The sequence below is a fragment of the Perna viridis genome, chromosome 4 (genome assembly GCF_037379345.1).
Source record: "Perna viridis isolate PV_CMFRI_1.1 ecotype Kerala chromosome 4, ASM3737934v1, whole genome shotgun sequence".
NCBI classification, from domain to species: domain Eukaryota; kingdom Metazoa; phylum Mollusca; class Bivalvia; order Mytilida; family Mytilidae; genus Perna; species Perna viridis.
In genome coordinates, this window is record NC_142448.1 from 28925344 (window position 1) to 28942317 (window position 16974).

A 16974-nucleotide genomic window follows, 5' to 3' on the forward strand; every position below is an offset into this window, starting at 1 on the left:
AATACATAATTCCATAAAATGATGATAAAGGCACACATTTCGCCAATGCAGAGATGCACCACGTCTTATACCAAGAGTGACCAACAAGCATTAATAACACACGAGGCTTAAATGGACAGGTTTTAAGCTCACACATTTAAACCTATATTTTGTTCATCAAGATTTTCAAATTTTGAATGGTATATACACTATACAAACTGACAGATATAGGAAAGCGCAAATCTGGTAAAAGATAGACAAATACGACTTGTTTTCGTGTGTCCTAACATTTCACTGTTACCTAACTTTATCAAAGTAAGAATCCCATTACTTAAATTATCAATAATTAATCAGAAATCTTATATCTAATTGTTTACTTCGTCTATAAAGTTTGTAGTCAACAGAATAACTCGTTCTTTCTTCTTCTCCTTCAAGACAGACCATAAATCCTTCTTGGAGAATGGGTCTATACGAGCAATTGGCTCATCCAGGAATACTATCTATGTATACAAATAATAAATATCTTCCTGGTAATTTTTTAGTTATAAAGAATTTGACTAGACTTAGTTATGATTACGATCCCAACATAAAAAACCATTAAATGCAAGTTTTTTTTACATGTAGATATATGCTATAGTCTATGGTAAAGGATAGCAATATCCTTCTTTTCTTTTGACAAGATCCACTGCAATTTGGACAATTGGAATTTTCTAGATCCTAAAAAAAACTAAGTTTTCTCATTCAATTTGGTAATTAAACAAAAATTAAGACATGGCAAAACTCAAAATATAAGATGACTTATCATGACAAAGTGTTCCAACTAGGTTATCATTCTGCCTTGTAGATGCCGAGATTGTATCCAAAACTGATTTCAGACGAAATGTTTCAAGAACAGATGATTGAATCACAGACAAGGTATTGCTGTATATTCCCCTATTATGCTTGGTAATGTAATAAGTAAAAACTTTATTCATGCACCCAAGAATTTATCATAACTTGCAGACTAACCGGTAGACCGTAAATTATAAAGATAAATGTACATAAGGCCATAATAAACAAAATCCGAGATTCTCAAGCCCACCATATCCAATTCTGAAAACCCAATTCATTATTATTATTTTTACATGTTTGACACGAATTAAAGAAGTTTGAGGTAGATTTCTCCAACTAAGCACACTTGTTATACAAACATTATTTAATACATATTTCAAATTATCCAAGATGGTTTCAGTTTGATATGGCGCCCGCCATTCAAATTAAGATCCCCCGTATAAACACAAAAAACATGGGAAACGTGAGATAATTAATGAGACTTGCTTGCGAACACAAAAAAAACCCTTTCCTGTTTTAACACAAGTGATTCCAGCCAAAAATTTATAATGTTCTACTTTTTTTCAAATTTAGTCGAAAAAAGCTCAAACTTGGTGGAAGTTTAAACCGGCAAAGTGTCTTAAAAAACCGAAAACAGAAGACTGGTTCATGGTCACTATGGAGAGAGCAGGGGCCTAAAGAAAGAGCAGAAAAATGCATTTCGACAATTTTTACACTGAGAAGTGGCTTGAAATATATTTTTGTAATGAGTATCAAATGGTAGGGTCAGAAACCTGCGAAATCCAACAAAAATATAGCTACTAAACGAATTTTAAGGCTTAAGTGGCCACATAATTCAGAAAAAAACACGCAAAATTTTAAAACGGCTGCAAACGCTTCTTTCGAAATTTTTAACTTATAATTCTTACAGCGGTCAAAAAGGATCACTACTCTTTCCACGACATTTGCTATTCACATGGTGGTATTAATGTATTGTTTATTCTAAAAAATTCAAAAGATCACTTGGAAAATCTACTTGACAATATTCGTCTGCAGTCGTGTTTGGAGTTTTCATATAACAATTCATACATTTTACCATAACTCGAACCACTACAATTTTTTATGGTTGTCATCATGAACTTGTGGATAGTTGTTGTTTATTCATCTGCACCATGAGATGAACCATTTTGTTCTCTCTGCCATAGTTTTCCTCTTTCTGTTGCCCCGAACGTGACATTTTATGAACCGGTGTTTCCAGAAAAATTGAAGACGCGTACAATACCATGCAGTGAACCTGGTCGATCCTCCTAGTTTTTAGTTCAGTCCGGATAACTTACTGAATTTTTGTTTCTCCGTACGTGTTATTTTGGGGATTTTATATTCTTTATTGCATGTGTTTATTTTTTGTAGTTATCCAAGAATTGTGTTCTTTTCGTTCACCGATGGATCCTGGTCACATTGATTTTATGAATAGGCAATAATAGTATATTTTTGTTTATTCATACACGTGTAAAAATAATCTTATTTAGTGGGCTACAGGAGATTCAATTATTGACATTCTGTCGCTTTTTTATGCTCATATCTGCCGATGAGTTTGAATTATCGGTAATGTGTCTTGAAATATTTTCCCAATATTTTGCAACATTCTTTTTTCAAATACCGTGAAAGCACTATTGTTCGTGGTTTTCGTGGGTAGACCAAACCGCGAAATTTAGTTCCCAACGAATGAGAGATTCCCATTGATGTGTACAGTCAATACATTTTAACCACGAATTCAAGAATCCACGAACTTGTGGTTCCTCCCTGAACCACGAAAATTGGTATCCACGAATTTTCACAATAAAAGCTGCTATATGATGTCTCAATAAATTAGCCCGCCAATTTATGACCAGCTTTGTTAAAGGTTTTTATGCATCTTTGTTGTTTTTTCTTTGATGTATTGGTAAACAGTTTACGAGTACAATGTTTTAGTCCCTGTTTTAACTTAGAAATAAAATGAAACCATACATATTCAATTATCCTAAATACGATTAATACCATAAACATTATTTTTCACATCCTCCATCACAAAAAAATGTTACCAACAAAGTTCCCCCATATTTCAAAGACAAATCCATACAAATTATTTCATATTCTTATACTTCACTCATTGCATCCAAAATTTTCAATTATAAAAGGCCATTGCTGAACATCGAGATTGAGGACAGGACTTCAAGGCTAAACCACCTGACTGTTCTTGCAAAATCTCCCCATTCGAAAATGGTCCTTCCGGTCACGTCGTTACGGGAGATTTCTCCATCATCGAAAACGAATCTCTACGTAATATCCTTTCTAAAGTTCCCAAGTACCGTGAACCACGCTCCATAAATTGGAATTATAGCTTTAAAGTTCTTATGGATGCCGTGGAGGACTATGCAAGAAAATGGATAAAACGAAAACAAGAAGACGTCGATTCTCTGTCAGAGTGGTTAAAGGCCGTGAGGTCCTTAATTTTAAAACGAATAAAAGTTTTAAGTAGGTAAATGAGTGCCAATGCTACATCAGTTTTCAAGGACCCTGATAGAGCAAAAACATTATCTACTATATATGACAAATATGTTGTCGTATCAGCAGACAAAGCCAAAAACAACATTGTTTTTGTCTGCAAAACGTTCTACATCAAATGTTTATTAGAGGTAGACGTAGAAAATAATAGCAGTGATAAGGCCTATACTGCTACCACTCTCTCCAAAGAGGAAATTGTGGAAAACCATAAATCTCTCTACCAAGGACGATGACTGTGGTTTATCGTGTATGTACTGGATTCCTAAACTCCACAAAAATCCATACAAACAAAGTTACATAGCTGGATCTGCATAATATACCACCAAACCTTTCAAATCTTTTAACTTCTATACTCACAGCTGTCAAAAGTGGTTTGCAGTCCTACCACAACACTTGTTACTCTCGTAGTGGTATTAATTCAATGTGGATCCTGAACAATTCGAAAGATCTTTTGGAGACAATCAGTTCAAGACTATTATTAGAATATAATAGCATTAAAACCTATGATTTTTCAACACTGTATACTTCTATTTCACATACTCATTTAAAATCCCGACTGAAAAACATTATACATCGTTCTTTTTCCAAAAAAAGATGGTACACCTAGATACAAATATAAAGTTCTTGGTAGAGATACCTCATACTTTGTAAGAAATAATTCCAAATCATCTTGCTAATATACAGAAGAATATGTTTACAAAACGCTGGAATCTTTAATCGACAACATATTTGTAGTGGTGTGGTGGACGCGTTTTTCAACAAATGGTCGGCATTCCAGTGGGAACTAATCGTGATCCTCTACTTGCTGACCTATTCCTCAACTCTTACGAGACTGACTTTGTAGCTGATCTGATCCGAAAGAAAGGATATTGTTCAACTAGATCCTTTAATCTCAGTTTCCGCAATATAGATGACGTATTATCTTTAAACAATCCTAATTTTGGGGATTTGATACATTGCATCTACCCCAAAGAACTTGAGATAAAAGATACTACAGACACTGTGAAGTCGGCCTGATATCTTGACCTACGCTTACAAATCGATGGTAAAGGAAAACAATTGACCAAACTTTACGAAAAACATGATGACTTTTCATTCAAAATTGTCAATTTTTCTTTCATCTGTGGCAACATCCCTTCAGCACCTGCGTATGTAGTGTTCATATCACAACTTATACGTTATGTCAGAGCTTGCTGAGAGTACGCTAGAAATCTAACAAATAGGCTTCTGCAGCAGGATTATGTTGCTACAAGACTGAAGTCATCACTACAAAAGTGTTATGGCCGTCATCATGAACTCGTGGATCGTTACGGTGTATCCATCTGCGCCATGAAAACTGATTTGTTCAACGTGTTGTAGTTTTCCTTTCCTCTTTCGTCATCCCCGGACTTAACTTTTTATGAACAACTCGGCGGATGTTTCTAGAAAAAAACAGAGGACGCTTACCCTACCGGTGCACCTGGTCCATGCTCTCAGTTTTTAGTGGAGTCCGAGTTGCTCATTTGCTTTTTTTACTTTGCGTGTAAGATTTTAGTTATTCTATGTTCTTTGTTGTGTGAATCTGTTTTCCATGTCTGGTCTTTGTCCCTGGATTACATTCTTTTGATTACAGCTATAACCTTGGTTCCATTGATTACTCTCCCTTATACTTTTGAAGCTGTAAATGTAAAATCTGTTGAATTATTGCCACTCAACCAAAGAAAGTCTGGTGCAACCGATAAGTTGACCGAAAGCAAATTAGTAAAATGTGTCTTCACAAAGAATAAACGCAAGGGCCATATAGAATAACCTGTTCCTGTTTTTTTTTATTTGATTTGATTTGATTTTTTTTGTTATTTGTTTTGTCTTTTTTTTGACGAGTTGGTGATATTATATTCGGTAAATTATTTAATTATTCAATTGCATATGTAACACGCTTTGTGATTAGATAAAAAAAAAAAAAAAAGACCACCGTTGCATGGACAAAAAAATTTGCAATGTGATTGTGACGTCACCAACATTTTTTGCTGATTTACTCCTTAAATTTTTATTCTAAAATTAAATTATAAGGAATGACCGTGATATTATTTTTGTTTATTTGAAATAACCAAAATGCCCGTGGTGCACACTTAAAAATAATCTGCTATGCAGGTTATTTAGTATGCACCATGTGATTGGGGTTGTATCCTCACATACCAAATATATATAACAATGTTCTTAATAGGATAGCGAAAAAATCGATTCAAACATGAAAATTTAAGGAATCTTCGAATATACTATACTAATATTGTTTGTTAAATTCTAATTTTACACCGCATATGTTGCCTTTTCATCTGAAGAAAAATATATCCGATGTATTTTTATTAAGTAACAGTCTTTATAAAAAATCAGACAAGAGGCGAGTCAGGCATGTCAAAAAACCCACCAAATGTATTTGTGTTCTAATTCAGAAACATTTTACAGACCATACAACTAGTCAAAGTCTTTAAGTCGGTTAATGCACTTTCGAGATAAAAGTTGTCAAGATTGTGTAAGAAATTGGCATTTTTTAAGAGTTCAAGACTTTTATTTGCTTTGGTTGGTTTTAGTGGGAGATGAATGTATGGTTTTCTAAAATAAAGATCGGATCTATTTACAAAGGACTGTCATAACACGTATATGGATCGTAAAAGGATGGCTTGTTCAGTGGGATTTTCTATACCATGAATAACTTTTACCAAAGGCAGTGTCTGAATTTTATATGGACTGGACTGGTACTTAATCATACAGAGTTCATTTCATACGAAACGTCAGTCAGTTTTTTTTTAATGTAAATAGAAAATACAATGACGAACTTAAATGCATAATAACAACATACATGAATAAAATACTTTAATGACATGTAATAAAATGTTCAAATTGTATCTATCGAGGGGAAAAAGATTATTTCAAAAAAGTTTTGCAATGTTTTTATTACTGGTAAAATTGCGATCGACTTCAAGATTCCATTCCCTTTATAACTTGTAGTATGGAACTGTAAACATAACAAATGTGGCATTTCTTTTAAAAATCATTTTTTTTGAAAATCCAGGTTAAGACTGGTATGTTTTAATACCTCAAAATATATTAATTAACGTGAAAATTCCTCTGTTTACTTTAAAAGAACTATTTTCAAAATCCCGTGTTTCTATTCACCTGTCTAAAGTATTGAATATACATCGTTAACAGTCATGTGAAAATATAAAATTAGATCAATTATAAAAATTCAATTCAATACAAAATATTGACGTGATAAAAAGATCTGTTTATTGTTCTTTACAAGTGCAAAAATAAACATAATCATTGTTTATTCAACACAACTTAGATAATGCATTTCACAATTAATACTATTCAATATATTTATGACTATTTTCCGTCTATAATAAAAGTATATAGTTTTCTAGTTAAATTATTAAACAGATTTACTGTAGAAATAACACATACTCAAGTCAAATAATTTAACCTTGTGACAAACATTACAAACTTTATAATGGATACTATTGTGTGACCATATACGACTCCAATCGACAATTCCACTCCAAATCGACTTTCCTTAAAGATTTGTCAATGCAGTAACCTCCCCAATCTTCCCATCCAGCTCTTTCAGTAAAAGGTGCATTTTGTTTACGTCTATTGATTTGAAGACATGTTCTCTGTTCCGATTTGTTCGTATCTTTATCATTTCATAACCTATTTGGTAACAATATATCAACAGAAAATATGTGAAGGGTACTGCAACAGATTGTATGTACAGAATATGTAGAGGAAACAGAATGAATCTGCCTGAGCCAAAAATATTAAAAACAGTAACCAGGTGGAGTCGTTGCTACACAACGGTTAGTCACTTACAGCACGAGAGTTTTTTCATTAATCAAATTTTGAAATAAAATATGACTGAACGAATTAAACCATAGTATTATCATTTAAGCGCACATAAATTATTGCAAACAACTTACCACCTTTTTTATCACTATGGACACTAACAATCTCGGAATACTTTAGTCTCATATCAACAATATCATTAAACCAATGAAGATACGGAGAATCTGTTCCATTTATAATCAACAGCTGGATATCGCTACTTAAACCACTTTCTGCATCGTACGTGACTAAAATAAATTAAATATATTAATATCAGTCTGGAATTTGGTGTTTAGTGAACCAAAATTTAAAATTGATCATTTTTGTACTACCCCCGGTAATTTGTACTTCTATTTTACATAACCTGATAGAGAGTTATAATTCTTTAGATGGTTACCATCGAAATACTACTCAAAATATGTTGTGGAAATTGTTCGAAAATACAATCGTAATAAAAGTTTTGAAATAACATTGCCTGTACAAGTAGCAGATTATTAGATAGTCTCAGTATCGTTTTAATGGGATCGAGTTCCTGTAAAAAAGACACTTACATGATATTTCATTTCCCTATGAAACGTTCCTTCGGTAACAAATGTCTATAGTTTTATGATACATAACAAGTTTAAATCAACTCCATTAACTGTTCAATATCATAGACGAATGCAAAATGCAGCAAACAGAAATAAATGAAATGTAGTGATTTAAATTCAAATTACACATATACGTATATCTTTTATACGTTATGGTATTACCTCTAGCGTTTGTCAAGACATCGGCTCCGTTAATGCCTTCCTCGTGCCGTTTTTCATTTACGTTATTGTCTTTAAATCCATGCTCTTGTTTTAACTGATCTAGGACAAGCCCAACGATTGATAATGGTGTTGCATCTTCTTCAAGCACAGCAATCACTGGTATGGAACAACTTACATGTTTGTTAATGGCATTTATAAACGCCATTGCTTTCATGGAATCTAAACCTAAGGATGACAGTGTTGTTGACGGTTTCACTATTGAGAGTTCAACTGCACATGCTTCGGCAGAAAGCTTACAGACAATGTCTAAAAGGCACACTTTCCGCTCACTAAGAGATTGTTTTCGAAAATCATCAATGCCAATTATAGGTATTGACATATTTTCCTTCACGCTTTGCCTAACTGTTTCAAGTAAATTGAGTTCATGAAGGACGGGTTCAAATCTAGCAAAAAGATGTGGCATATCTGACGAAACTGTCATTGTATTTTTCCAGTCGACCTCAGCGCAAATGAGCTGATCTACATCCAAATACAAACATTTAATGAAACATTTTATGATCAAATCTTTCTCTGACGCTATGAATCCTTGAGCTCTAAGATGATTTTCTACTTTTTCGTTAACTAGACCTAATTTTAGAGCACCCCAATTAATTGTCTGACCTGAAAGACCTAATGCCCTCCTGTGAAATGCTGTTACATCTTTAAAAGAATTTCCAGCACCATAATTTGTTTGCCCAGCATTTCCGAATGCTGCTGTAATTGATGAATGAAGAACGAAATAATCAAGTGACAAGTCTTTCGTTAACAGATGCAAATTCCACGTTCCTAATATCTTCGGTCTGAGTACCTTGTCAATTTTTTCCTCGGTCATTGAAAGCAAAAGTCCATCGTCAACCACAGCTGCGCCATTGAATACTCCCTTAATAGGGCAGTCAGGAAATTTTGTTTTTATTTTTTCAAACGTGACTGATATTGAATGAAAATCCGAAATGTCTGCGTGGAAGTATTCCATAATACATTTGTACCTGGTAGCGATTGCATTGATTTCCGACTGTTTACGGCCGTTAGGTTTACTTCGTCCCAACAGAAGAATGTTTCCTCCTCCAGACATAGCAATAGTAGTCGCTATTTCCCACCCAAGTCCTGTCAGACCACCGACAATAACATAGACTGCATGTTTTCTGAATAGTTGCTGTATCGAACAGTGTACTTGAAATGTCGGAACACTGTGAACACAACTATTTTCACACGGATCGCAAAAAGAAAACACATCTCCTGCAACATTCATGTTTGCATATTTACTTATTGAATCTGCAAGCATTGTCTGGTTTTTCTTCATCTTAGACCACACAGTAATTTTTTTCAAAATTACTGAAACAGTTTCTTTGCAAAACAATTTATTACAATTGATTACTTTCAGTGAAAGGTTTTGAAAGCGCTGTAGTATTTTTATTTCAGTAGATTTTCCAACAAAACATGAGTACAAGATTACTTTACAATCCATCCTCGACACTATAGTAAGAGCTTTTTTAAGTATACCAGTGTTTTTGGTCAACAAAATCAGTTGGAAACGACCATTTATCTGCAAATCGCCTATTTTATCAATGGGATTGGCATTTGCTATTTTTTTCTTGAAAGAGATAAGAATACTTTCAATCAGTTCAATTCTAATTCTTAGCGTAGGGTCGTAATACAGCAACACCGTTGAAGTGTCATCGATGTCAGGAGCCATGAGAAAGGTCATGAATACCTCTACAAGTAAACCCGGTGTATATGATGGGAAAAGTGCCTTTGGGATAATGCACTCCCTTGGAATATCAACGATATTTGCTGCAATTACAGGCATACAAGTAATATACTCTTCTGTTTTGGAGTATTTCAATGGTTCTACTCTAGAAAAGTTGAAGCTATTCTTCGATTCAATTAGATGGTCATCGTAGAATTTTATAACGCCTGATGTTTCTAAAAATAAGTTTTGATGACCATTCATTTCTTCTTGTACCCAGGGATCGGCTTCAAAGAAAACCTCTGTTGATGACTCTAACCATTGTGAGTTACAAAGACCTGCAGAAACTTTCATTATTACAGTATTGGTAGGACAATCCGACAATGTTGTACTTATTTTCGGGACAAGCCAAAGATTGTCCTTTCTATAATTGTTGCCCGACCTTATTTCCAATACCTCATTTTCTGAATAAGAGTTTATTCTACTCTTAGGCTCAGTGTAATGAAACTTACAAATTTGGTTCTGATATATTTGTCCATCTTCAATTTTGAACTCTGCTACGTTTTGCATTATGCTGTTTTTTGTATGTTGCACGATTTCAGCTATATGTTTAACATCTTGATCTATTTCAAAGTCAAGTAAATATATTTTTGAGAACATTCTTTCCCTCATAATACATCGTGTCATTCCCCACAATTCGGAACCTACAACATTGTACCACGGGCTTCCAAGGAAGTCCTTTGTTTTCATTTGTGTTTGTTTTGTAATAATATACAGTGGAATGTCGAATGTCGAATCGGTTGCAAGTCGTTGCAAAAAGTGCATAAGAATGATACATGATGTTTTTGATGCCAAAAATATTTCCTCAGATTTCATATCTATGGATTTACAGAAAAGTCCAGGGAGGAACAAAACTTCGGAAATTTCTCTTAAGCTACTAAACTGAACTTCTATATATTTAAATAAAACCTCCACAATTTCAGTCGGAGATATCTTATCAAAGTCAAAAGGCAGGGCGACGACGTGTTTTATCTCAAAGGCAGATTTAATCAGTTGTTTTGACTCGACAGTAAATGTTATCGCCAATGCAGATTCTGGAAGGGTAAGTTCTTCCTCTGATATTCTAACAGCTTTAATTCTTTTCCATTTTGTTACATAAAAAGTATCATCTTCTTTGTGTCTGGTGTTTTGAGTAGTGGTGTCTCTGACTTCAAAATTTTTAACTTCAGCAAAAATATACCCACTTGAATTACATATGAAAAGATCTATAACTGCTCCACTTATGTCAATTTCCCGAAGCCGTCCAATAACAGTCATACATTTTTCCATTTGTCTATGAACTGTCAGTTCACCTATTCTTACAGGAATAGGTTTCTCAGGCTTTTCTGAATCTTTGAATGATAGATATATCAATGCCAGAGTTTGTAATGCTCCATCAAGTACTGAAGGGTGTATAGAGTAATTATTAAAAGTTTTGAAAATTGACTCTGGAAATTCCATTTCAGCAATAAACTCGTGTTCAGATACAAAACAAGCACCAATAACTGACAAAGAATGCCCATATTTGAAACCAAGCAAACCTAAAGTGTCGTAAAATGTTGATCTTTGAACAGTTGTGGTACATCGATTTTTCATTTCTTCGATATCAATTCTTTTTGATGTGGTCGGCATTTTTTCCAGAATGCTTCCTTTACATACGGTATCTTTTTTCCTTTTTATAAAAAAATTGGAGCCGTCAGTTAAATGGACTTGAAGCTCAATGGTTTGATCTTTGGCAATAGCAAGGGGACGAACAAAGTTAAGTGACAACTTGATGTAAGTAAACGGAATTTGAAGCATTTCTTTTGCTACTGCAAATGCAATCTCTCCATGTAAGGCCCCCGGGGCAATAAGTCTCCCTTGTACACTGTGTTCATAGATGTAAGGAGCGTTATGTGGGTTCAGTTCTACCCGAAATCCTTCTGATAAAGGCATAGCTGACAAGAAAGAGTGGCCTCCTTTATTTTCTAGTTCTAATCTCAATCCAGCCTTTAGAGAAAGGGTTCCAACTAATAGTCCTTCTCGGTTAAATTTATATCGAGGAATATCCACCGTCTTTTGCCCTTGAGAAAATAATTCTGTCCAATTTACCGGAATACCAGCATTGAATAAAGTACCAAGTGCTTGTAGAAACACCTTGTGTTCATTTGGTTGATTCATTGTTGGAACAGAAGTAACATCAAAATCTGTAATATTTTTTAGGTGTGCCTTCACGACAGGTTTTGGTCCAATTTCCATGATTAAAGTCTTTGCATTGTCTTTTAAAACTTCTAAAACAGCATCTTTAAGCAAAACAGGATTTCTTAAATTTTTTGTCCAATAGGCTTGTGTTGCCATTTCTTCATCAACAATTTCACGTCCGGTGACAGTGGAGATAATTGGAATATCCGGCTTTTTACCACAAATATTAAATATTTTCTCCTCTATCATTCTACAAGCTTCGTCCATGTGGTGGCTATGGTAGGCACATCTAACATCCAGCTCTTTCAACAGACACTCTGGCATTGATTTCCGAATTTGAGTCTTTACCTTATTTACGACGTCCTTATCGCCTGACACAACACATGCTGTTTTGCTGCTGAAGACGGCAATACATATAGCTCCCTCATGTTTGTTGCAGATTTCCTTAATATCTTTCATTTGACATTTTCCAATGACCAACATAGAACCACCGCTGAATTTTGCAGACAGAAAAGATCTGTAGTAAATCAATTTCACTGCTTCTTTCAACGATAAACAACCAGAAGCATGTGCAGCGGCCACTTCACCTACAGACTGACCTATTATACTATCTGGTTTTATCCCAAGTGTTGTCCATACATTGAACAATGATACCTGAGTTGCAAAAATAAGCAAAGGCCCGATGTAAGGGTCTGAAGTCAAAGTTTCAGGGGGATTTTCAGCAATTTCTCTGATAGAAAAGTTAGTGTAAAATTGAAGTTCGTTGTCGATTTCTGCAAATTTTCTCTGGAAGGGCGTCGAAGCTTTTAACATTTCTTTACACATTCCTTTCCAAACAGTACCAACGCCACAAAAAAGAAACACTAACCTTGTATCTTGGTTCTGTACTGGTTGCAAGTCCTTTAGAGCTACTAACTTTGAATTTCCTATACTTTTCAGATCTTCAAATGAGTTGCTTACAAAAGATAACCTATAACTGTAATGCGTTCTTTTCACCAATGATGTGAAGGAAACGTCTGCTAAACTTAAGGTTCTTGACACCGTTTGACGCAGCATATTTTCAAGGGTGTTTTTCAGAGCAGGAAGGCTCTTTCCTGACAATGCAATCAAATGATTTAAATGATTGGAATTATCCAAACAATCTTTCTCGGATTCATGCTTTGCTAGTATCGCATGACAGTTTGTACCTCCGAAGCCAAAGGAATTTACACAAGCCATTCTTTTATTATCACTGCCGATTTTCCATTCCGATAAGCTGGTTGTCACTTTAAGTGATATCTTATCAAATTCTATTGCTGGATTTGCTAGTTTTGAATGAAAATGCAATGAAGGAACTATTTTTTCATGGTGCATCATCAAAATGGTTTTTATTAGTCCCGCTGTACCGGCTGATGATTCGAGGTGACCTATGTTTGTTTTAACTGAACCGATAGGAATAAATTTGCCATTTTCTATATATTGGCCAAAGAATGTGGCTAAAGCTTTCACTTCGATTGGATCACCTACAGGAGTGCCTGTTCCTAAATGAAATAAAAACAGTGTATTCACATCGAATGTATTGAAATATTTATACTCGCTCAATGAATTCATTTTAAAACTAAGTATGCTAATGTTGATTTGTTTTACAAACAATTTAAAATGGAGGCAAAAACGACATTGTAAGCATTTCAACTGAGATCAAAAGTTTAATAAATATATCGTACCAGTTTAATTTTGAAATAATTCACGGTTTACTTACCATGTGCTTCGATATATTGAATCTTTCCGGGATCAATTTCGTACTTAGCATACACTTCTTTCAGTAAGGACTGTTGTTGAAGACCAGAGGGAGCTGTAATGGGTGTATTTGTGTGCCCGTCCTGGTTACACCCAGTTACTATTAATGCCCAAATGCGGTCACCATCTTTCATTGCCTTTTATAAACAATGAACGTATAAAGGATAGTCTAGTTTCCTATTTTCAATCGGTAGTTTTGTAACTTTATAATTATTAATGTTATTCATACAGGTAAATTGTGGAAATACGCTCTGAGAGACGAGTGCTACTCATATTAAACTCATTTGCAAGTTCTAAATATTTGCCTCAATTTATGTTCAATAAAAAGATAATAATATATCATCACATTTACTTTATTATATTTCTTCAAAATGACGATACCACAGCCCTCTCCTCTGACATAACCATCTGCATCCTTTGAAAATGCATGACTTTTTCCAGTTGGTGAAATCATCTTCGCTTTACTTAAGGGAATGAAATTTAATGGTGTAATAATGCAATTCACACCCCCAGAAATCGCCATTTCGCTTTCACCTAAAAATAGATCAATGCCTTTTCATGTGATTGTTTTCTATTGCTTATGACTTTTAATATAACATATGAAAGTCTGACGATTTACATCGCATGTAAAAAATCCAAAAGTACGATAGACCTATAGTATATAGTATAAGTTCTTTGCAATGCAATGCACCTTTAAAACACCTTTCATTCCGGGAATTAACATGTAATGTTGAACATGTAAAGAAATGGTAACAGTTAAAGTAGTTAGTGAGACCCAAGCAATGTTCTAGCTGTTTAATGTTTAATATGTCCAAAATAAAAGTCAATATTACCTGTCTTATCTCCCTTACAACATGAAGAGAAGTTTTTCGATAAGATTTTAGGGGATGTTTTGGGGGGTTGGTAATTGAAAAAGGAAAAAACAAATTTCTCATATGTTTTGCATAACCCTCTTTTATGATTCTGTATAAAGATCTATTTTGAAAATACATGTCACAGTTTTATGACGCTAACATAATGATGTAGAAAATTGTAGTTTTTCAACAAATAGAAAACCAGCAAATTATGTCATTGCGAAGTAAATATCTTATTCTTACCTGTACGTATTGATTGACAACCCAAATGAACGGCTACTAGTGCTGATGAGCATGCTGTGTCTAGTGTCATCGACGGACCACGTAAGTCATAGAAATAGGAAATTCTGTTTGATGTTATACTTTGAGCCATACCAGTAACCACAAAGTTATTGTACTCGTGACGGGCGTTATGTAAACCTAGCGATAGGTCGTCGTTCATTGCTCCTGATGAAAAAAGTATCGTAACATATACTACAAAGCATGCACAGTAAATATTGCTCAATTATTCTAATTTCAAATTAGTCACTAATATTTTTTTCTGCAGACAAAAGATGTGGAGGTGTTCGTTTCTTAAATAAGAGAAAAGGGTGGTTTTTTATATACAACGGTTACCCTAACCACTAACTGAATGCCTACAAAAACAATATGTTGCAGTTTAAATATCTGAAAACAATGTACAAAAGTTATGCAAATCATACTTTTCATATTTGATATTTGAGCATTTGTTTCATACTTTACACAAGAGAACTTGATGACACATATATCAAACCTATATAAACAGATGTTTTTGATCCTTTTATTGTGTCCATTGTCAGTCCTGCATTTTCTAAAGCTGAATGCGTCACCTCCATGGCAAGACAATGTTGTGGATTCATCCAATTTGCTTCACTGTCATTTATACCAAAGAACTTATTGTCCCATTTATCATGACTAAAATTAAATAGAAATATATTTCATTATTCGTTAACATCACTTTCATATCAATTCTGATTCGATGAACATTTTTTATAATACAGATGCAAAACGATACATTTTGTCGAAACATAATAAAATCGTTAAGTACTAGTTTCACTTGTCTAGATTTTTTTTTTCTGATTAAAAATGTTTTCTTCTCAACATGGCGGTAACCATTTTTGTTTTATTTTCGTATGACGTGTGATTTTGACGACGATTTTTATTTGCTTAAAGTTGACAACATCAAAATTCATTCACATAATTAAACTATGGCACATAGATTTATATAAACAAATAATCTCTAATAGAAAGAACATTTTTTGCAGATAGAAACGATCGTTAAATGCATTCAAAGCCCCAAAGCATAAAAAGTGGTTAAAATTGATTTTATGAAATGTCTCTCCGTACCAACTTTTTATTCACTTTTATCAATACTGAATACAATGAATGTTTTCCTTAAATATTACCGTTTTTTTTTGGTTGAGACCGAATCACTGTAAATGATTTTATATTGACAAACCATATAGAGAATTTTCTGTTTTAAAGAAAGGCACACTAACATATTTATCATTAAAGCAAATCAAATGTTGTGCTACAACTAAAAGTTAAAAATGATAAACAAAACCGTCTACACCTAAAACGAAACAAACAAACAAACAAAACAAACAAAAAAAACCAAACAAGCACATAACATACTCCGAAATAAGCGCTGCATGTGATGCACGTTTTTTCCAGGAGACATCTGCATCTTTTACATCTGCCTTGTCGACGTTCCATCGACCTTCAGGTACTTCGTCAATGAAACATTTGCCCTCTTTCAAATTTTCCCAGAACTCATCAGTATCATCTGCACCAGGAAATCGGCAGGCTATTCCTATAACTGCAACAGCGTTTTCGTCTTCCATATTGCAATACGTTAGGCATAACTCTTTAAGTATATAAAAGGGTTGCAAATCTTAAAATGTTTTACATAAAAAACATAATAATAACAATCTGTGGTGATATGAAAGTGATACCAGTCAAAGCCGAGTCATATACATTCATTACTCAGGCTACAAATAATTATTTTTCATACTTTTAAAAATGTTCTAAATAGTTTTTTGGGTTTTTTTGTTTTTTTTTGTTTTTGGTTTTTTTTTTTTTTTTGTTTTGTTTTTTGTTTCTTTGTTTGTTTTTTCTTGTTTGTTTGTTTTTTTTAGCCTATTTACAACGATGGTAGTGATTTATAGATAGAATTTCAACGAAAAAATCCGAAATAATGAAAAGAAAAAGATACGAACCAATTATTCACATCTGATGGCAATAATTTGAAGGTCAAGCATGAACATGTCCTTTTATAGCTTTAAAACCAGGAAGATTGTTGTTTGATCACATGGATTGTTTAGTTGATCAAGCTAAATATTTGTTTGATTAATAAAGCAACCAATAAATTGTTCCGGGAATGTAAAGAAAATCCCCTTCTTTCTAAATACACACATGAACAGTTGACGCATTTGTT

General features: G+C 33.8%; 1 protein-coding gene across 1 annotated transcript; it reads right to left on the reverse strand.

The window, feature by feature from the left end:
• Positions 1–6166: 6166 nt before the first annotated feature.
• Positions 6167–16507, reverse strand: LOC148619634 (uncharacterized). The gene is made up of 8 exons (XM_088579782.1): positions 16173–16507; positions 15292–15452; positions 14763–14966; positions 14018–14199; positions 13628–13802; positions 7944–13409; positions 7287–7439; positions 6167–7020 (listed from the first exon to the last, which is right to left on the reverse strand). The coding sequence occupies exons 1-8, from the start codon at positions 16379–16381 to the stop codon at positions 6884–6886; spliced, it is 6687 nt and encodes a 2228-aa protein (XP_088435908.1). The 5' UTR covers positions 16382–16507; the 3' UTR covers positions 6167–6883.
• Positions 16508–16974: the final 467 nt, after the last annotated feature.